The sequence below is a fragment of the Apodemus sylvaticus genome, chromosome 14, assembly GCF_947179515.1.
Source record: "Apodemus sylvaticus chromosome 14, mApoSyl1.1, whole genome shotgun sequence".
Lineage (NCBI taxonomy): Eukaryota > Metazoa > Chordata > Mammalia > Rodentia > Muridae > Apodemus > Apodemus sylvaticus.
Genome location: NC_067485.1, coordinates 656603 through 678733, shown reverse-complemented (window position 1 = coordinate 678733; position 22131 = coordinate 656603). Strand labels below are relative to the sequence as shown.

The window sequence follows — 22131 nt, the reverse complement described above, 5'->3', positions numbered from 1 at the left end:
AATTGAGTTTGCAATGATTGCAGCCATCTTGAGTTGTAACAGTTATGATGTGTCTAGAGTAACTCTGAGTAACTCTCAGCAAGCTATACATACACAAAGCTATTTCAGTAACACTGATACAACTGTGTACAGAGCTGTACAGCACTGCATTGATGTTCAGAGTGTGCCCGTTTCTTTGATACTACATTAAGATTAATACAGTATATCCTAACAAGAATAAGATCACTCTGTTCTAACCAGTATATGATCCTTGCTTTCTGACTCAAGTTTCATTTGCGTCTCACCCCCACTCATAACCATGCTTCTGTCAACATATATCCCAATAAATTGCATTCTGTCAAATCCAGGATCTGCCCACTTATTTTTCTTTGACTTCATAGAATCATGGATCTTGTTCTCATTCACTGGATCTTAGTTGTGGTGGACACACAATTGTGATATGTTAGTCTCATTGTTCAGTTGAGTAGCTATCTGCTACAACAAACATAATCATTGGATAAATGATAACTCATTGAATAAATCAATTCTAGTAACTCATTTTGCCAAATGAATTTTGTGAAATGTTTTCATTTTAAATATTGAAGTAACTGTCTTTCTATTTTCATAATAAATACATGAAATTGGATAATTCCCAGACTAGAATTTTTTTAATATTTTTATTTTCTATATTCTTTGTTTACATTCTAAATGATTTCCCCATTCCCGGATCTCCCCTCCCCATATGTCCCATAAACCTTCTTCTCTCCATCTCTTCTCCAATCACCTCCCTCCTTTTTCTCTGTCCTTATATTCCCTTCCATTGCTAGATCAATCCTTTCCAGGATCAGGACCCTCTCCATACTTCTTCATGGGAGTCATTTGTTATGCAATTTGTGCCTTGGGTATTCAGGGCTTCTGGGCTAATTATTATCCACTTATCAGAGATTGCATTCCATGTGTATTCTTTTGTGACTGGGTTACCTCACTTAGGATGATATTTTCCAGATCAAACCATTTGCCTAAAAATTTTGTGAATTCATTGTTTCTAATTGCTGAGTAGTATTCCATTGTGTAAATATACCACATTTTCTGAATCCATTCCTCCTTTGAGGGGCATCTGGGTTCTTTCCAGCTTCTGGCTATTATAAATAAGGCTGCTATGAACATAATGGAGCATGTGTCTTTATTGCATGCCGGGGAATCCTTTGGGTATATGCCCAGGAGAGGTATAGCAGGGTCCTCTGTAAGTCTCATGTCCAGTTTTCTGAGGAACCTCCAGACTGATTTCCACAGTGGTTGTACCATCTTATAGCTCCACCAGCAGTGGAGGAGTGTTCCTCTTTCTCCACATCCTCGCCAACACCTGCTGTCTCCTGAGTTTTTGACCTTAGCCATTCTGACTGGTGTAAGGTGAAATCTCAGGGTTGTTTTGATCTGCATTTCCCTAATGACTAATGATGTTGAGCACTTCTTAAGGTGCCTCTCGGCCATCTGAATTTCTTCAGGTGAAAATTCTTTGTTAAGATCTGTACCCCATTTTTTAATAGGGTTATTTGGTTCCCTGGGGTCTAATTCTTGAGTTCTTTGTATATATTGGATATTAGCCCTCTATCAGATGTGGGGTTGGTGAATATCCTTTCCCAATTTGATGGTTGCCGTTTTGTCCTTTTAACAGTGTCTTTTGCCTTACAGAAACTTTGTAATTTTATGAGGTCCCATTTGTCAATTCTTGATCTTAAAGCATAAGCTATTAGTGATCTGTTCAGGAACTTTCCCCCTGTGCCCATGTCCTCAAGGGTCTTCCCCAGTTTCTTTTCTATTAGTTTCAGTGTGTCTGGTTTTACATGGAGGTCCTTGAACCACTTGGAGTGAAGTTTAGTACATGGAGATAAGAATGGCTCAATTCACATTCTTCTGCATGCTGACCTCCAGTTGAATCAACACCATTTGTTGAATAGACTATCTTTTTTCCACTGGATGTTTTTGGCTCCTTTGTCGAAGATCAAGTGACCATAGGTGTGTGGATTCATTTCTGGATCTTCAATTCTATTCCATTGGTCCACTTGTCTGTCACTGTGCCAATACCATGCAGTTTTTAACACTATTGCTCTGTAGTATTGCTCGAAGTCAGGGATACTGATTCCCTCAGAATTTCTTTTGTTGTTTGAGAATAGTTTTAGCTATCCTGGGTTTCTTGTTATTCCAGATGAATTTGAGAATTGCTTTTTCTAACTCGGTGAAGAACTGATTTGGGATTTTGATGGGGATTGCATTGAATCTGTAGATCGCTTTTGGCAAGATGGCCGTTTTAACTATATTAATCCTGCCAATCCATGAGCATGGCAGATTTTTCCATTTTCTGAGGTCTTCTTCGATTTCCTTCTTCAGAGACCTGAAGTTCTTGTCATATAGATCTTTCACTTGTTTGGTTAGAGTCACACCAAGATACTTTATATTGTTTGTGGCTATTTTGAAGGGTGTCATTTCCCTAACTTCTTTCTCAGCCTGCTTATCCTTTGAGTATAGGAAGGCAACTGATTTGCTTGAGTTGATTTTATAACCAGCCACTTCGATGAAGTTGTTTATCAGCTGTAGGAGTTCTCTGGTGGAGGTTTTCGGGTCACTTAAGTAGACTATCCTGTCATCTGCAAATAGTGATAATTTGACTTCTTCCTTTCTAATTTGTATCCCCTTGACCTCCTTATGTTGTCTAATTGCTCCAGCTAGAACTTCAAGTACTATATTGAAAAGATATGGAGAGAGAGGACAACCTTGTCTAGTCCCTGATTTTAGTGGGATTGCTTCAAGTTTCCATCCATTTAGTTTGATGTTGGCTACTGGTTTGCTGTATATTGCTTTAATGATGTTTAGGTATGGGCCTTGAATTCCTCTTCTTTCCAATACTTTTCAGACTAGAATTCTTATACCTAGCATTTATAGTCTTTAGTGCAACTTGGAAAGAATTCTGTTTTTTTGTCTGTTTTCATGTAAAACTCATACTTTTATATACAGTATACTTAGTAAATCACTATTTTCTCAGTGATATTAAGGACTGATGAAACATTAAGATAATTGTAGTTCTCCTGATTGTCTATAATCAATAACATTAATAATCCATTAATAATTCAGAATAATAGAACAGTTTTATAGAGATGGTGCTTAATTCCCCCCTTTTTTTCTAGCCTGTTTCCTTTGGTGAAAATACTTTAGGATAGGATAGAGATGTTAGGGTATAGGAGAAGTTCTTCTTTTCACCAAAGATTAGAAAATAAAAAAATGGATTCAGATTCACCAAGTGTTGCATGAAGAGTCTTGACATGGATTTCCACTGGCCAAATGTTTCATTGTGGATAGTTTCTGAGAACAGTATTTCCAGGGAAACTAACATCACTAACTTGTCTTCTTTCTCCCTTCATTCAGCAAACACTTTATATTTCAGTTTCTCCAGGACAGGAACTTTAGGTAGATGAGAGATCCATTTATCTCTTCCCTCTATCTATCTATCTATCTATCTATCTATCTATCTATCTATCTATCTATCTATCTATCATCTATCATCTATCTATCATCTATCATCTATCTATCATCTATCTATCTATCTCTCTACTGTTTTCACAACTATATCATTCTCTGCATGTAATCTTTCTGTCTACTATCTCTTTTTTCCCTCTCTCTCATCTCTATCTTTCCCTCTCTCTCAGATACCAATCATCTCTATATTTTTCATCCTTCTCTCTTCTGTCCTATCTTATCTATCTATCTATCTATCTATCTATCTATCTATCTATCTATCTATCATCTATCTATCTATCCATCATCTATCAAGTTTATAGTGTTGTTGTGTATATAGAGGCCAGAGGTAAACACTCTTCTAGTTGTTCTCCAGTGGTTTTCTTTTAAAAAATATGGTTCTTTAACTGAACCAAAACCTCACTAAGTTAGCTAGATTGGTCCTCATGCCTCTGTGCCAAACATTGTTACTAACTGAGACATCTATCAGCCTTTTTTATTTACTTTTACTTTTAAATTTTACTTATTTTACTATTTAGTTGTATATATATGTATATATATATATATATATATATATATATATATATATATATATATATATATATATATATATATATATATACATACATACATATACATATAAATGTGCCATGGTGGTATGTGTATAGAAGTCAGGAAACAACCTGATGGAGTTAGCTCACTCTTGCCATATAGGTTGCAAGATCAAACTCATGCTTGTATAACAAATGCCTTTATCAGCTGAGCCATTTTACTGGCCCTTTGGTTACTTTTAATCTTAGTCCATGTATCAACTGTCTGTGGAGGCTTATCATTCTTTCCTTATTTTTTACTTACTCAATCTCCCTTAATGTATCCAACCTTTCATGCATCTCAGTGGTGTTTGTCATTTGGGTTATCTTAATATGTTGCTAGCAGTATTCATAGTTTCAGGCTTAACGTTTCACTTATTTTCCCCATTTGCATTGGAAGTTTCATGGGCTACATGGTTATTCTAACTCTTATCATATACTCTCCCAAATGACATATTCATCTTATGGCCTATTGACCTACAGCCAGAGATATATTCAGAGTTTTGTCCTATTACCCATATACCAATGCATAGTAGCATGTAACAGGAAATAAAGCATCGAAAAAGTACAGTGTGGTTTTAATATTTGATGATACTAAGAAAGAGCCTTACCTATAATTTGAAACTCAGATATTTTTAAAACTTAAAGCATGTAGAGTAGTTTGTTAACTTAGTATGTGGAAGCATTTCAGCAGATTAGGGAATGGGCCATTAGGGATTTTTTCATTGCAAAATAATTAGGCTCCTGAGGATAAAAATTTCTGAAACTCAGAAGACATGCAAATTCTGTTCTACAATGCAAAAATAGGATATTTTAATTCATATTAAAATGAAACAATTGTCTTATGAAGCAAATATTCTCCTAATTATTTTTCTCTCTTTCTCCCTGTTTAAAGATTTGTGTGTGTGTGTGTGTGTGTGTGTGTGTGTGTGTGTACACAAGAAGATGTGCCTGTGGAGGCAAGAAGCATTAATCCTTTGGTGTTGAAGTTACAGGTTGCTGGCTGTAGGCCATACAACATGGGAACTGGAGACAAAGCATGGGTCTTCTGCAAGAGCAGTATGTGATATTAACCACTGAGAAATCTGTCCAGTCCCACTTTCTAATTTTACACATGATAAAATTGTTAAATTACATGGCAGATATTTAAAAATATGAACTGAGTTTTTAAAAAAATGCTTTGTATTAGACAAAGCCATAAAAAGAATCAGTCTTCCTGCAGTGGCTCCTTTTATATCAACAAGCTAGATTCATCTGAGAGTAGGGAACCTCAGTTGAGAAATTAGACAACTGTGTAGGGCAATGTCTTAATTAGTGATTGATGTGGAAGAGCTCAGACCATTGTGTGTGGACCACCCTTGGGCTGGTAGTCCCAGATTCTTTAAGAAATCAGGCTAAGTAAGCCATAGCAAGCCAATACTCAAGACCCACTATGGCCTCTACATCAGTTTCTGCCTCCAGATTCCTACCTGACTTCCTCTGATGATGAACAATGATACTGAAGTTTAAACCAAATAAACCTTTTGGTCATGGTGTTTCATTACAGACAATAGAATTCCTAGCTACAACTCTCTCTCTCTCTCTCTCTCTCTCTCTCTCTCTCTCTCTCTCTCTCTCACACACACACACACACACACACACACACACACACCCTACACATGTATATGTATATATGGGTGCACTCATCTGGAGTACATGTGGATGCCAGAGGCCAGTGTTATAATTTCTTTTTCAATCACATTTCCACTTTACTCTTTGAGCCAGGATCTGTGACTGAACGTAGATATAGCCATTTTGACTAGCCTCCTGGGCAGTGAGCTCCTGAATTGACTTGTCTCAATGCCCCCATGCTAGAGTTATAGACATGAACCACCACACTCAACTTTTGCCTAGGTGCTGGGAATCGGAACTCTGATCCTCATGCTTGCATAGCAGACTTTACCCATTGAGCAATCTCCCCAGCTAAGAACAATTCAAAAATGTATAATTCCTTTTTTCTTCTTCCCTTTTATAATCTCTTACCTTAATTAGTATTTGTGATTCATGTTTCTTGGCTAATTTAATAATATTGACTCCATTATAATAAATATTTTCTAAACATCCATGAAAATTTTTATGTGGGAATGTCAGGAAATGCCCTCCAGGCATCAGAATTTCTCCAAAGCTGATCTTAGAAAGAAAAACAGTGAATAAATAACATTGTTTAATGATTTTTGTGAGGATCTTTTTAACCATGCTTGATGAACAGATGTTGGTCTTATGCATCTATTCGTCTCACCATAGATTTTCTTGTTTGCTTGTTTTACATGAAGTATCCTGTTATCATGATGTGTTTAACAGCCTAATTTCTGATTACATTTGCATGTAAATTTAAAGGAAGTGACCTTTTCCCACCAAGGAAATAATTGGGGCTTGGTGAACTTAATGGTCAGTTCCTTAGGAGTTCACTGTGTAGATTGGGCTGGCTTTGAACTTGCAGAGATATGCCAGCTCTGTTTCCCAAGGTTTAAGATTACAGTTTGTAACACCTCATCTAGCTTTAATGAATAATTTTTAAAATGTAAGATTTGGCCTGAGGTCCATAAAATACAGTCATTGCACTGAATACTCTCTTCAGTGCAAGTAAGCAAAGGTAATTAAAGTTCATGTGCTATAGGAGTGGGTCTTCTGAAAATGTTACATGGCAAAACCATTTGTGCCTAATAGATATCACAGTTTTCCTGGTGTGTTATGACCCCTTCAACACTGTCTTGTGAAGAACTGGAAAGATTCATGTTATTTAGCACTGTGATTTAGATACATATCAGAGAAAACTGCACAAAAAGTTAAACCCTTTTAAAAGCTAAAAAATTATGTGTAAGCATTTGTGTCCTGAATTACTACAAAGTAATATTTCTGTATAAGATGCATATTTCCAGATTATAATTTCAGCTAAATTACACAAGGTCTCACAATCTCAAAATTAAGATCCAAGTAACTGGATTCCTTGTTCACATGGACATGATGCATGTATTTGTCCAGGGTGAAGTTCACATGCACATTTTGGAGGTCAATATGCACAGAGTGCCAGTGCAGGTCATCCAAAAGGCTGCCTAGGGTGAAGTTCATGATAGAATTAACAGGGTGCAGGTTTCCATTGCCTTAAAAAGTAAAAAAAAAAAAAAAAAACAGTGAGTTAGTTCTTTAAAAATCACACTTCCTTTTAGAAAAATCAGCACTATAATTTATATCCATCCTTCCATCCTAAGTAAAGACCATCTGACTTTTCCTCTTGAACATAAAATCTTTACACGCGTTGTGATTTGTTTAATTATGTGCATCTGTTTGCATCTGTGTGGGGGTATGTGTATGTGTGAATACCCTTGGAGACCAGAAGGGGAAGTAAGATCCTCTGGAATTATAGACATTTGTGAGCTGTCTGATATGGCTGCTGTAAACTAAACTTAGAACATCTGAAAGAGCACTACACATTCTTAACAACCAAGCCATCTCTCTAACCTGATGATTTATTTATTACTTTATTATTTATGGCATTCACATTTTCCTTTGCTGAAACCTTATCATTAAGACTATCTGAGGGTTTATGTGCATTTTATATTGGAGGTACATATATATTATATGCAGTTATTAGCAGTTCTATTAACCTTGCATTTACACTTCCCTGAAATGTTTTTACTTTGTATTCATCATTCCAGAATAATCATAGCAATGTTTCCTTTATTTCTCAAAGGCATTCTGGCTTGAATGATAAATTATATGGTTCCTTTACCTAGCTGAAAAGGTCACGGATCAACAGATGCATTTCCATCTAAACAGATTGTTTAATTACAAGTTCTTTTTTACCTGAACTAAGATAAACGACAAGCTTTCCTTTGACTAATTCCAAAATGATGTGAGTCCCGTGTTGTCCTTTTCCATGGAATATAATCCCGCTGTTCTGCATCGCTTTAAATTTCAAAGAAATAAACTCTCTCATTGGTCTTATGGCTCCGTTATCAAATTTATAGAGCAGAGAACTTTGTCCATCAAAATAAACCACCTCAGATACTAGGAAAGAGGATATTGACAAACAGTATATAAATATTATAAATATTAAAATATGTGGCATGATATATCATAGTGCACACAGAGAGAGAGACAGAGACAGAAAAAGATAGAGACAGAGACAGAGGGAGACAGACAGACAGAGAGATGCTCATCATATCTTTCTGGAGAACTATTACCAATAAAGGCCTGACAAGTTCCTAATGTAGTGACCATTCAGTGCTTTATTGAGATCACAACTTCAAGAGAATCATTTTGGGTCTTCCTGCTACAGTCTATCAGAACTGGAATTCTGACATTCCTTTTGGACAGTGTCTTACAATTTAACTATGTAGGTCAAAATATTCCAGTTCCTAAAACACAAATGTGTTTTAGAAATAACATCTGTGAGAAACAGCTGAAAATTGATTGTTAGACATATTAAATTTGATTTTATCCAGAAAAATCTATTGTTTTCAAAATTTAAAAATGAGTAAAAGAAGTAATTGTCTTTGGAAAAATGTATTTGTTCAATAAATAAATAAATAAATTAATTAATTAAAAGCTGCACAATGAAATATAAAGCTACTTAGAGCTACATTCAAGCCAAGATGATATATTTATCTTACTGATTTCATCAATGTTCACATAAAAACAGTAATATATATCTATCCATTTCATCCAAAATATGCCAAATAAGTGCGATCATTCATTCAACTAATTTATTTTATGTAGCTATTACTGGAAAAATTAGAAATCAAATTTTCTCACATTGGATTACTGCACCTTTGTGAAACTAGCATATCAAGCACATAATGAATACATTTCACTGTACATGTAAACTAAGCAATTACTCCATGCTGTACAGTTAATTTTACATGCATGATTAAGATGCAAAACTCTTGTAAAATTCAAATGGCATAATTTGTGATTATGAAACAGTAATAAGCCAAAGGAAATTCTGAAACAACTGGGCAAAGATTTTAATATCTTAGCAACATCATTATCTCTATTTTCCTTTGTCTTCAGAAAGTGTTAGCAGTTTTATTTTACTTTTTTTAAACTTTAGTAGCACAAAGTTTCATTCCTGAATATGCCTTGTCATCTCAGTTTGTTACTTTGTGACATTATGACTACTGCTCCTTTGTAACAATGTAATATCTTCTACTTTTCTTCAGACAAAATATAATAGACAAAACAAAACCAAAGACTTTTTTAGGGAAAGAAGCTTTGAGCAAATGACCTTGAAACTTGTTCTTTTAGTAATAACTGGATTTCTGATTGTTATTAATAATGCTTATATCTCAAAATTTAACCACATATTCTTAACTCATTGTGTATATGCTACTGAAATGAATTAACAAATAAAAATCTCAAACTTAACATTAAATAATACTCAACTCTATTCTGTGAATTAAACACATGATTACATGCAGCTGAGCAAACAAAAATCGTGTTTGGGATAGAGAAAGAGTTAACTTCGCAGCAATTAACTTTTACATCTTCTCTTAGATGTGATTATCTCATGAAAGGAGCAAGCTTTGAAGTCTAAGAATCAGAAGAAATCTAAGAGTGAATTGTTTCCTCCCTTATCCACCAGAGTCATACATTTAGAAGTTCAAAATCCTTATAAGTGCAAAGAGTGGTTATGGCTATATAAACATACATAAATAATCCACCACAGTATATTTTTGTGCCAAAGCACTATAACAATACTATTCAATAATGCATTCCTTAAAATATTTTACAAGAGACATTTAAGAAATAATAGTGCATCACTATTAGATAAATGATTTTGAGAAGATGATGACATATCAGGCCGAAGAGATGGCCATACAAGTATAAGTACTTGAATTTGGATCCCAGGTCCTATGCAAAAAGCTAGGTGTCTCAACACATGCAAACAACCCTGTCACTAGGGAGGCAGATGAGAGGATCCCTGAGGCTTGTCGGCCACAAAGTCTATCCTTGGTGTTAGTCTCTGGCCTCTATATGGCACACACATACATACGCACTCTGTCTTTCTGTCTATGTTTTGACTCTGCCTCTCTTTTGCTCTCTCTGTCTCTCTCTCCGTCTCTCTCTCTCTCTCTCTCTCTCTCTCTCTCTCTCTCTCTCTCTCTCTCTCTCACACACACACACACACACACACACACACACACACACACACAAAACAAGTATCTGCACTTACATGGCTTTTTGCTTGCTGTCCATCTTCCCAGGCTTTCTCCAATCAATCCTTGCTGACCTAGATCTTATTCAGAAGTATGTCTATCTCATTTTCTCATGTTAGAAGACAGAGAGTTTAGAGGTGATACTTGACAATTACTGATGCAATTATGATATCACTGTACTTCTCCCAAAGAATATCAGGAAAAAAACTAATAGCATTTATGTTTAAAGGTTGTCAAATATTCATTCTTATAAGATAAAGAACTTGGTCACAGACAGAATTCATGTGTTTAGGAAGAACTGTGTTAAAAGTAAGCTCACCAACATTCTTGTTATGACTTCATTCAAGCAACAGATAATCACTAGACACCATGTGCTGAGTAAAAGGACACAATATGGACTATGATGGACTGGAAAACTCACTGTAGAAAGTAGGACTGAGATCCTGAAACATGACTCTGCTTCACTTATAGTGTGACACTAGTGTAAATAGTCATTTGGTTGAAGAGCGCCTAAGTAAAAGACCTACATCCTCAGTCTCTTGCAAGATATAAATCTCTGAAAAGCCATAGTAGAAAAGTCTGCTTCCTTGAATTGTTATTTTCTGTGTTTCTGTAGCTGAAGCAGCTTCATAGATTTCTTAGGCTAATAGATTTCTTAGATTCTGTTGTCTGGACAGATTCAATATATATTTAAAAAGTAGGAGCAGGTTTGAGTCAATGAGTTGAGAGAGACAGAATACAATAGAAATGAGTGGTAATTTAGAAAATAGAGGAGGATAACAATTCTCTTTTGGGCATTGACTCTGAGAGTTCACAGGCCAGGGAGAAAAGTTGTTCAATATAGGGTGAACCAGGGTGGAACTCTTGAAATTCTAGATGAGAAGAGGGATTTAGAAGTGTGGCCAGAGAATTGGTGCCTCTAAAAACTTGCAGACATGGATAGAAAGCAGAGGGAGCTAGCAAACAAGATAAAAGGACTAGAATAAACATGTGGATAAATGCTAACTTTCACAAAATGTCAGGCATGAAGCACACAAAGGTACCTGGAAACTAGAGAAAACTGTTTTGTTGTGCAGGTTGGAAGCCACAATTTGGGTTACTATGCCAACCTGGACCCCAATTTGAAAATGGATGCCCAGAAAATGCTTCTGCTAAGCCAAGAATCCATAAGAACACATAAGCTGAATGAAAATGTTGGTGAGAATACTAATATTAGTGGAATGTAAGAGAGAGAGAGAGAGAGAGAGAGAGAGAGAGAGAGAGAGAGAGAGAGAGAGAGAACTGCAGAAAGACATTTCCACTAGGCAATATAATAAGCAAAGTTCTTAAATAAAAACAAGTGTTTTTAATTAAAAGTCAAAAAAATTATTCCCGGCCCAGTCCTTGAACCACTGCAGAGGAGAGTCCTTGAGCCCCCTCGCTTTGAGATGCTCCACCCCCCCCCCTTCGCCTTGCCTTCTCCCTCAGTCGCCTTCAGCAGGCCATTTCCACCGAGGAAAAGGAATTATATCTTATGTCCACTATCCAGAACCTCCGCCCTTTGCTGATGCAAGTAAGGGTGATGACCTGCTTCCTGCTGGCACTGAGGATTATATCCATATAAGAATTCAACAGAAAAAACGGCAGGAAGACCCTTACAACTGTCCAAGGGATCGCTGATGATTACAATAAAAAGAAACTAGTGAAGGAGTTTAAGAAGAAATTTGCCTGCAATGGTAGTGTAATTGAGCATCCAGAATATGGAGAAGTAATTCAACCACAGGGTGACCATTGCAAGAACACATGCCAGTTCCTGATAGAGGTTGGACTGGCTGAGGATGATCAGCTGAAGGTTCATGGGTTTTAAGTGCTTGTGGCTGTCTGAAACTTAAGTGAGGATGTCCTTGCAATGAGTAGAATTTCCCTTCTGTTCCTTGTCACAAGTTTAAAATCCTCACAGCTTGTATAATGTAGTCATTTGAGGTCTGCTTTTAACTTGGACTAGTGTAACTCCTTCATGCAATAAACTGAAAAGAGCCATGAAAAAAAATCATAGACCATAAGATTTATACTGTTAAAATAAATAAAATTAATGTACTTGAACAATGATTATAAGAAAATAATGGATAATTTAGAGACTTTTTTCTGCAGAAGGTACTTTAAGTTGGCTATTACTAGTAAAATAATACTCATTAGTGGTAATTTATGATCTATTTGCATTTAAAAATTTTGCTAGTAGTTAACTTATATCCTACAGCTTGTGTTTGCAGAGGCTAACGGCGCCTATAAATTCTATGACAGCTTCACACAGTTCACCGGTCCTTCTTAGGTTCTATAGCTCGGATGCCTCTGGTATCGACCATAAGTCCAAGGAATGGAAGAAATAGCTTCTTATGAAGGAGAGGCCTCATCAAAGAGCATGTTCTGCTTTGAAGTCAGTACACCTGAAGTTGTTTCAGAGTAACAGGAAAACAAACTAATTTCATAGCATCAAAGAGAAATTTTAAATATATCATAGTTACTACAACAACATAGTTACTACAAAGTTGGCAGTCACAATAAAGCTGAAGATATTCCCATTCAAGACAATGCCTTGGTGAAAGAAAATGACCAACTGGAGGAAGAAAAGGATAATAAAACACCACCATTACATTTAATACTTCATAGAAATACTAATAGTAGAAACAGGCAGAATTAGGAAGTTAATGGGATTGTTAGGGAGGGGCTTAATAATAAAACAGAGACATAAAATACTTTATGGATGGTAGGTTATTATTATACCTCAGAAATTAACACTCTACATGATGAAAGAAGAAATTAGCAGAGAATGAGAGTGAGTACTTGGAAATGAGAAGGAAGTATAGCCTGGTACATCCAAAAAAGCTGAAGATATTCCCATTCAATCCATTCTTTGCTTCTTCTATAGTTCTATGTGTTCATATTTCACTTTTTAAAACCATTTAATCTATTTCATATTACTTTTATTCATTTATTTTTGAGACAGGGTCCTATGTAGCTTAGGGTGACCTCAAACTCACTATGTAACTGAGAATGGCATTGAACGTCTGATCTTCCTGCTTCTACTTTCCAAGTGCTAGGGTTACATGCATGTGACACCATGACTTGTGTTCACTTAGTTGGCACTCTGCCCACTAAGTTACATTACAGCCCATTTAAACATAAAGTAAAGCATAGAGAAAGACTATTTGCATTGGGTAAGGAATGGATGAGTTATTTCCAAATCAGTGCTCCCCTTGAGCAAAGGAAGCCTGGATATTTCACTGAGGCATTATGTATACATTCATATAGGAAAGCATAGGAAGAAAAGTTGGCAGTCACAATCTTAGGCATGCTTAGTTCCGGGTTATGTCACTCCTGTTTAAAAGTCAAAATGGGGAAGAAGAGCTTGTGGATATGCTCAACTTGTGAAAGTGACTAACAGGAAGCCTTTGGATTTGCTCAGATGTGTCCTAAAGATGGTGGCATATGAGTACACTGAGTTTACTTCTAGGTATGCTTAGCTGGTTCATATGACTGCAGGTGGAAATATCTCTTAGCATCTCTTAGCTTTTGCCAAAAAGATAGTGGACAGAAATGCCTATGAGTCTGCTCAGATTTTCCCCAAAACCCTTAACATTTTCTGATTTGTTAAGATGTACAAATATCTTTCTTTCCTCTGGATGTGCTAACATCATCCAATGGCAGAAAACTAACTCTGTGCAGTTACATTAATATCCATGTGCATATTTTATATTTTTTCATTTTAACAATAATTTAAAATATGCCCATGATGTTGAGAAATAGTATAATTGCATTCAAGATCATCAGATAACAAACTTTGAGTCACATCAGTTCCACTGCTTGATTTTTTATGTTAGTGTTCATGTATTCATGTCTGCACTATCTCATTTTATTTAGATTACAGTTAATTGATGATAAAAGAAGCTGGTGCAGAAATTTCCCAGTTAATGAAGATCTGAGGAAGTAATAGTGTGTTGTGGAGCTACAGGGCTACAGGCTTCACAGTAACACTGATAGAGAAAAGTAGAGATAGTACCTTGACATAGTGTAGTAGGTACTTCATGCTAGAGCTTAGTCTCCAAACACTAGTGCTAAACACGACCCATAGAAGCCTCTGAAAGTCAGTGTCATCTGTAATTAGTTAGAATTTATTTGCTTTATTGAATACTTACAATGTTAGAAGTAGTTTATTAAACTCTGGGAATCTAAAGATAAATGAATTTTGGGTTGAGTCTACCTCTAAATTGAGTGTGTTCAGGGGCCATCTATGTATTGCATATAGATGTTCCTGTGGGTGGCTTTATGCATACTGGCCAACACCACATGTTTACTTATCATCGGTCACCTCTTTTACTGAGATAGATTCTCTTCACAGACCTGATAATTCATCTGTTGGCTAGACTGGCTGATCAGTGTACTCCAGAGATTTACCTGTCTCTGTTCTCTGTCTCCAGCACTGGATTCACAGACATTCACTGTACAGAGCCATACTGGGGTGTCATGCCACCTGGTAGGAACATTGATCAAGGTGAACTTCTTCTCCCAGCCTTTGTTGAGCAGGGATTCCTGTGCTAGTCAGGATCCTACTCCCCCTAGGGTGGAGTGCTCATAGTGAAGGTGAAGTTCATTGTTCCTCCAGAATTAAGCAGGTGACCCACCCAGCTGTGGAACAGCTAAGCAGTGGAGCCAACACCCAAGGAACTGCCAGACCAGTTTCCTGGAACACATTCTGGGAGGGTCTTGCCTGAAACCTTAAAACACTGGGTCCCCCAATAAACCATGAGACTTTGAACAGCTGGTGTTGTCTTAGTCTTCGTTCCTTTTGCCGCCCCCCCCACCATATATCCCTAGCTTCTCTTCCAGGACCCAGTTCGCTGTAGCTGCAAGCAGTTACAATTCACTATAAATCTGCCTTTTTATGTGATACTGGGGCTCCAAACATAGGCCCTCATTTTACATCGAATATTTTACCCACTAAGCAATTTTTAATTTAACCATGAAAAAAATAATTAGAACCTATATTGTCATAAGGAGTTAATCAAAGTTTTTTCATAAAACTCAGTTTTAATTATACAAGTATTAAAAAGTCTAGAGCAAGTAATTTTTAACTGACACTGGTTTTTACAGCATCTCATGCGGATGTTTATTTTACATGAAGAATAAATATCACTTACTGTATGAACACCCATATACTTCTATCCGCATTCCAATCCTGCCCTTAGGGTTCCAGGCTAAGGGGAGAAAGCGCAGGAACCTGGTGTGGAAGGATGGCTGGAGACTATATTGTACCACACTGTCTGCATTTGTGTTTCCTGGAAATCCCTGTTTAAAAAAAACACACACACACATACACACACACACACAAAGAGAAAGGGTCAATGTATCTTCAAGATCACTTTTGTTTCACCATTGCTCATATCAATGGTGGCATGTGTTAACTCTGCTTATATCCAAAACACTGTCTTCTTTCAAATAACTCTGATAAGGTTTAACATAGATATGGCAATTTTGCCTTGGTTCCTCAATTATCTACTATTGTCTAAATATTCTTTTGGTTTAAGATACTCTAAACATTAGCACTATTAAAACATTTATAAACATTTTAATGATGGTGGTTTGTGACCGCCATTGGGCTTGCTCTTCTGAATTTTTCATTTAACACATCCCTTCACTACCATCTCTGAGTAGTAAAGCTGTTCTTATAAAACTACATCATTAGGAAATGAAGCACCAGAGTAATCACTGCCCAAAGATTTTTACCAAGAATCCTGGAGAGTCACAGTAGAGAGCTAGAAAGGACCTAAGACATCATTCTAGCCCTGCTTCCTTAAGTTACAGGTGAGATGTTACTAAGAGAGGAAAAATATAGGTAAGTATCAGATAGGATTAGATTACATACAGGGTCTTTTTTATAATTACAGCATCGACTCCATGTTATCACCCATAATCTGCTTGCATAAAATACAAGTGCAAGATTTCTACATTGCTAACATGGTTACTGAAGCTTTCTATGGGACAGTGTACAGTGAGTTTCTGCAGGAAATACACCACCATTATCTTTACCCAGATCATCCAGGAGTGCTTTTCTCCCATTCATGCCGTCTAAGCACTGTGAAAGACCAGAGTGGGGAGAAAGAAGCTTGTTTATAAATATTTTCACCTCATAATGAGGTGTGTGTGTGTGTGTGTGTGTGTGTGTGTGTGCATGTGTGTATGTAAAGTTAGGAGTTTGGATCTGGTTAGTTTGGATTTGAATATGGCATATTATCATATATATGTGAAATGATATGTTCATATCATACTGAACCCATTAAGATGCACAATTAATACATGTTAATATAGTAAATTTTAATAACATGGGAGGAAAGGAGAGATCAGTGCTCCATAACCCTTAAATTTATTTCAAATCATAATGACTACTGAAATAAATAAGGTAAAGTTTCTGCTCATGAGCATTTGCAGAAAAGTAAAGACAAACAAACAAACAAACAAACAAAAAAAGCACTAAACACTAAGCCTCTTCCTTACAGAAATTTTCTGTTGTTTCTTTTCAAAATTCCATTTACCTGAGCTTTTTAGGATAGCTTGAATTACACATGAAAAAAAGTCCAAGGGTAGGTGGAGATAAGAAGTTTGTTATGGAGCAGTTTCCCAATGAGTTGAAGACTTAAATCAGAATAGTGAAAGTTACATACAACTAAGGCTATATTAGAAAAGGACTTTTATTTAATGAAAATGAAATTAGAGAGTAAAGAGTATAGCTTCTAATACTCTCTTGTACTAAAATGACTTCCTGCCTGGTGCATAAAGTTAAAATAAGTTACCATAAATACATGCAATGGACCACTTACTTCAACCAATAAGTAAAAATGTTATCTATCTACTCCTTATCTCAGCCCAGAACTCTGGAGGAAATCCCATGCTTCACCAGAGGCCCTTGGCTGCCAGAACTCCAGGTAAGTCACCTCCCTATGGACTTATACCACTTCCTCAGTGCCTGTCTAGTCCACCCCCAACAACCCCTTCATCACCAACCATATCCCAGGCCAAAATTCTGTTAGAAGCCCTTTGCTCCATCAGAGGCTTCAGTAGCCACCAGAACTTCAGCAGAGACATTCTGATTGACACCTTGATCAGAAATCAAGCCCCCAAATCACTTGGATATTGTCTACTTAGCCCCAGGCCATTCCATCCAGAAGACCAGAGAGGAAACAGAAAACAAAGAACAAAACACCCATTCAATAAAGACAAACTCATAAATCAGCACCTAGACCTAGAACCACCCCAAACTTAGATGCTAGTGTAAGAACACAATTAGCAACAGCCAAGGCAATATGTTACCATAAAAGGCTATCTCTCTTACTACAGCAAGCCCTGAATATTACATAGCAGATAAACCCCACAGAAGAATGAGGAGGAAGGATCCTAGGAGCCAAAGAGGTTGAAGACACTGGGAGAACACAATCTGCAGAAGCAATAAGCAGGGTTCACTGGGGCTCATAGAGACTGAAACGACATTCACGGACACTGCATAGGTCTGAGCTAGGTCCTCTACACATACATTATGATTGTATAGCTTGGTGTTCTTGTAATATTGGGGTGTTAATGACTGTTTTTAAATTTCTTATTTTATTTATTTACATTCCAAATGTTGCCCACCTCTCAATCCTCCCTCCCAGAATAGGTCACCCCATCCTCCCTCCACTTTGCCTCTGAGAGGGTGCTTTCCCCTCCCACTCCTGGCATCCCTCTACTCTGGGACATAAAATCTCTACAGGATTAGGCATTTCCTCTCCCAGTGAGGCCAGACAAGGCAGTCCTCTGCTACCTATGTGGGTGGGACCCAGATTAGTCTGTATTTGCTCTTTGATTGGTGGCTAAGTCTCTGGGTGCTCTCAGGGGTCTGGGTTAGATGACGCTGCTGCTGCTGCTGATTTTCCTGTAGGATTGCCATCCCCATCAACTCCTTCAGTCTTCCCTTAACTCTTCCATGGGGGTTGCTGACCTCAATCTAATGCTTGGCTGTAAGTATCTGCATCTGTTTCAGTCAGCTGCTGGTAGGGCCTCTCAGAAGACAGCCATGCTAGGCTCTTGTCTGCAAGCACAACATAGATAACATTAGTAATAGTGTCAGGGTTTGGTGCCTGCTCATGATATAAATTCCAAGTTGGGTTGGTCACTGGACAGCCTTTCCTTTGGTCTCTGCTCCATTTTTGTCTCTACATTTCTTTCAGACAGGAACAATTCTGGGTCAAAAATTTTGGAGGTAGGTGGGTGACACCATCCCTCCACTGGGGGTCCTGCATATCTACTGGAGGTAGTCTCTTCAGGTTCCATCTCCTCACTTTTGGGCATTTTGACTCAGGTCACACCCCCATTGAGCCTTAGGAGCCATTTACATCCCAAGTCTCTGAGACTTTCTAGAGCCTTTTTCAACCCCTGCACCCAGCAGCTGCATATTTTCATTCATTCTCCTGGTCCTCTAGGCTTCTCTCCTATCTCCCCTATCAATAACTGATCCTGCCCCCCTTTGCCCTTCTCCTCTCCTCTCCCATACAGGTTCTTCCCTCACTCTACCTCCTGTGATTATTTTGTTCCCCAATCTAAGTTGGGATTGAAGCATCCTCACTTGGGCCTCCCTTCTTGTTAAACTTCTTACATTCTGTGGGTTGTATCCTGTGTATTCTGTACTTTTTGGCTAATATGCATTTATCAGTGAGTACATACCATGCATGTCTTTTGGGTCTGGGTTACTTCACTCAGGATGATATTTTCTAGTTCTATCCACTTGCCTGCAAAATTCATGATATCCTTAATTTTAATAGCTGAATATTATTCCATTGTATAAATGAACCACATTTTCTGTATCCATTCTTTTGGTTTAGGGACATCTGGGTTGCTTCCAGTGTCTGGCTATTATAAATAAGGCTGCTATGAACATAGTGGAGCACGTGTCTTTGTGGTATGGTGGAGCATTTTGGGGGGTATATGTCCAGGAGCTTGCTATATAGCTGGGTCTTCAGGTTTCCAATTTTCTGAGGAACTAACGGATTGATTTCCAGAGTGATTATACCAGTTTACAATCCCACCAGCAATGAAGGACTGTTCCTTTTTCTCCATATCCTTGTCAGCATGTGCTGTCACTTGAATTTTTGATCTTAGCCATTCTGACTGGTGTGTGGTGGAATCTCAGGGTCATCTTGATTTGCATTTCTCTGATGAGTAAGGATGTTCAACATTTCTTTAAGTGCTTCTTGACCATTCAAGATTCCACTGTTGAGACTTCTTGGTTTAGCTCTGAAGCCCATTTCTTAATTGGGTTTTGCTTGCTCTTGGAACCCTTTTCCTCCTACTGTGTTACCTCCTCCAGCCTTGATGTGAGGGTTTGTGGTTAGTCTTATTATATGTTATATCATTGTACTGGCTGGTTTTATGTGTCAACTTGACACAGGCTGGAGTTATCACAGAGAAAGGAGCTTCAGTTGGGGAAGTGCCTCCATGAGATCCAGCTGTGGGGCATTTTCTCAATTAGTGATCAAGGGGGGAGGTCCCCCTGTGGGTGATAGCACCTCTGGGCTGGTATTCTTGGGTTCTAAAAGAGAGCAGGCTGAGCAAGCCAGTAAGAAGCATCCCTCCATGGCCTCTGCATTAGCTCCTGCTTCCTAACCTGCTTGAGTTCCAGTCCTGACATAATAAACCCTTTCCTCTCCAATTTGCTTCTTGGTCATGAAGTTTGTGCAGGAATAGAAACCCTGACTAAGACAAATTGGTACCAGCGTAGTAGGGCATTGCTGTGATAACCTGACCATGTTTTGGGGAGGACTGTAGAAGGACTTTGGAATGACTTTGGAACTTTAGCCTAGATGATCCATTCAGTGTTAAGAACTCTATGGACTGTTCTGTAGGAGCTTGGAAGATAATGTTGAGAACATTGCAGAAAATGGAGGTCTGGCTTGTGAAATTTCAGGGGGAAAATTTAAGACTCTTATCAGGGCTGTTGCTGTTTTGATTATGAAGATTCTGTGGTTTTCAGCTGGGGCTGAAAAATCAGCTGTGATTAACAAGATACCAGAACCATTAAAGCAAACCTTTGTGTTACTGGGACTATTGATGCTGGTTAGCTGGAGCTAAGAAATTAGTGGTGATTAAGAAGAGACCAGCATCACTGAGGTGAAATCTTGTGGGAAGTGTTTTCAGAGAGCACAGAGGCTGTGTTCCAGAGATAGCCACAGTGGTACTTTGTGTTGTGACTGGACTTGGTACTGTATAAGAGTCACCCAGGTGGTACTGGTTTTGAAGGCATGAAGGGGTCATGAAGAGAAGCTGAGGCTCCGCACTGTGAGAGGTTGCGGAAGGTCATTGGTGAAGGTGCAGTCTTAGTTGCAACTGATGGCCCAGGACTTGAAGGGGTCATGCAAAGGAGCCGAGGCTTGGCACCATGAAGAGAGCCTATGAGAGAGGCTATTGGTGAAGACTAGTTACAGCAGAATACAGCAGTGTTTTGGAGATGCCAGTACCATGAGATGACCAGCAAGAACAGCAGCAGCAGTGGAGTACAGGCACCTGGAGCCTAGAAGACAAACTGTGTGCTACAAAGGGCAGAGCGGGAGAAGTGACCCAAGCCCATGGAGGAGCCCAGAAGATTGTGAGTTGGATCCCAGACATTGAACCACTGGAGTTTGAGTTTTGCTTTTGGTTGTGACTGTGTCCTGATATGTTTCCCTCTTGAAGGAAGAAAGTATATTAGTGGAGCCTACAGTTAAGAGATTTTGAATTTTTAAAAGATTTTGAATTTTAAAAATATTGGACATTTTAAAGGGATTGAACTTTTAATATGTAAAGACTGTGGGACTTTTAAAGTAATTTAGATCTTGGGGATGAATAAGAAAGTAAGGGTTGAGGCTTAATAGTGATATGTTTGTGTGTCAAGTTGACAAGGGTCAATTGTACTGGCTGGTTTTGTGTGTCAACTTGACACAGGCTGGAGTTATCACAGAAAAAGGAGCTTCAGTTGGGGAGTGCCTCCATGAGATCCAGCTGTGGGGCATTTTCTCAATTAGTGATCAAGGGGGGAGGTCCCCTTGTGGGTGGTACCACCTCTGGACTGGTATTCTTGGGTTCTATAAGAGAGCAGGCTGAGCAAGCCAGTAAGAAGCATCCCTCCATGGCCTCTGCATTAGCTCCTGCTTCCTAACCTGCTTGAGTTCCAGTCCTGATTTAATAAATCCTTCCCTCCTCAACTTGCTTCTTGGTCATGATGTTTGTGCAGGAATAGAAATCCTGACTAAGACAGTCATGTTTGATTGCTATCACTGGCAGAAACAATTCTTGAGGATTGTCTTCTAATCTCCACAAAAGCAGCACAGTGCACATGCACCTGCATTCATTACCCCCTAATAACAAACCATAATAATAAATAGACAAATAAATAAAAACAGAAATGAGCACATCCAACCCAGGCTATTCAACTGGGAATACTGGGATTCCCTGAGTAAAAAAGTTGTACCTCTTATTAGTGAGTGCATACATACCATGATTCATCTTTTGAGTCTGGGTTACCTCACTTAGTATGATGTTCTCCAGCTCCATCCATTTGCCTAAGAATTTCATGAATTCATTGTTTCTAATGGCTGAATAATACTCCATTGTGTATATATACCACATTTTTTGCATCCACTCTTCTGTTGAGAGATACCTGAGTTCTTTCCAACTTCTGGCAATTATAAATAGGGCTGCTATGAACATAGTAGAACATGTATCCTTATTACATGCTGGGGAATCTTTTGGGAATATGCCCAGGAGTGGTATAGCAGGATCTTCTGGCAATGAGGTGCCCAGTTTTCGGAGGAACTGCC

The 22131-nt window shown here is 38.0% G+C and overlaps 1 protein-coding gene and 1 pseudogene across 1 annotated transcript in view; one reads left to right on the top strand and one right to left on the bottom strand.

Moving 5' to 3' along the window:
• Window positions 1–22131, bottom strand: part of LOC127665192 (contactin-associated protein-like 3) — a 171633-nt gene that overhangs the window by 57272 nt on the left and 92230 nt on the right. Inside the window, exons 3-6 of the mRNA XM_052157625.1 lie at window positions 15451–15598; window positions 7923–8126; window positions 7032–7219; window positions 6102–6248 (exon numbers count right to left, since the gene is read on the bottom strand). Coding sequence (XP_052013585.1) covers window positions 6102–6248; window positions 7032–7219; window positions 7923–8126; window positions 15451–15598 — 687 coding nt within the window. The remainder of the gene's footprint in view (window positions 1–6101; window positions 6249–7031; window positions 7220–7922; window positions 8127–15450; window positions 15599–22131) is intronic.
• On the top strand, window positions 11790–12230 carry LOC127664675 (eukaryotic translation initiation factor 1-like; annotated as a pseudogene).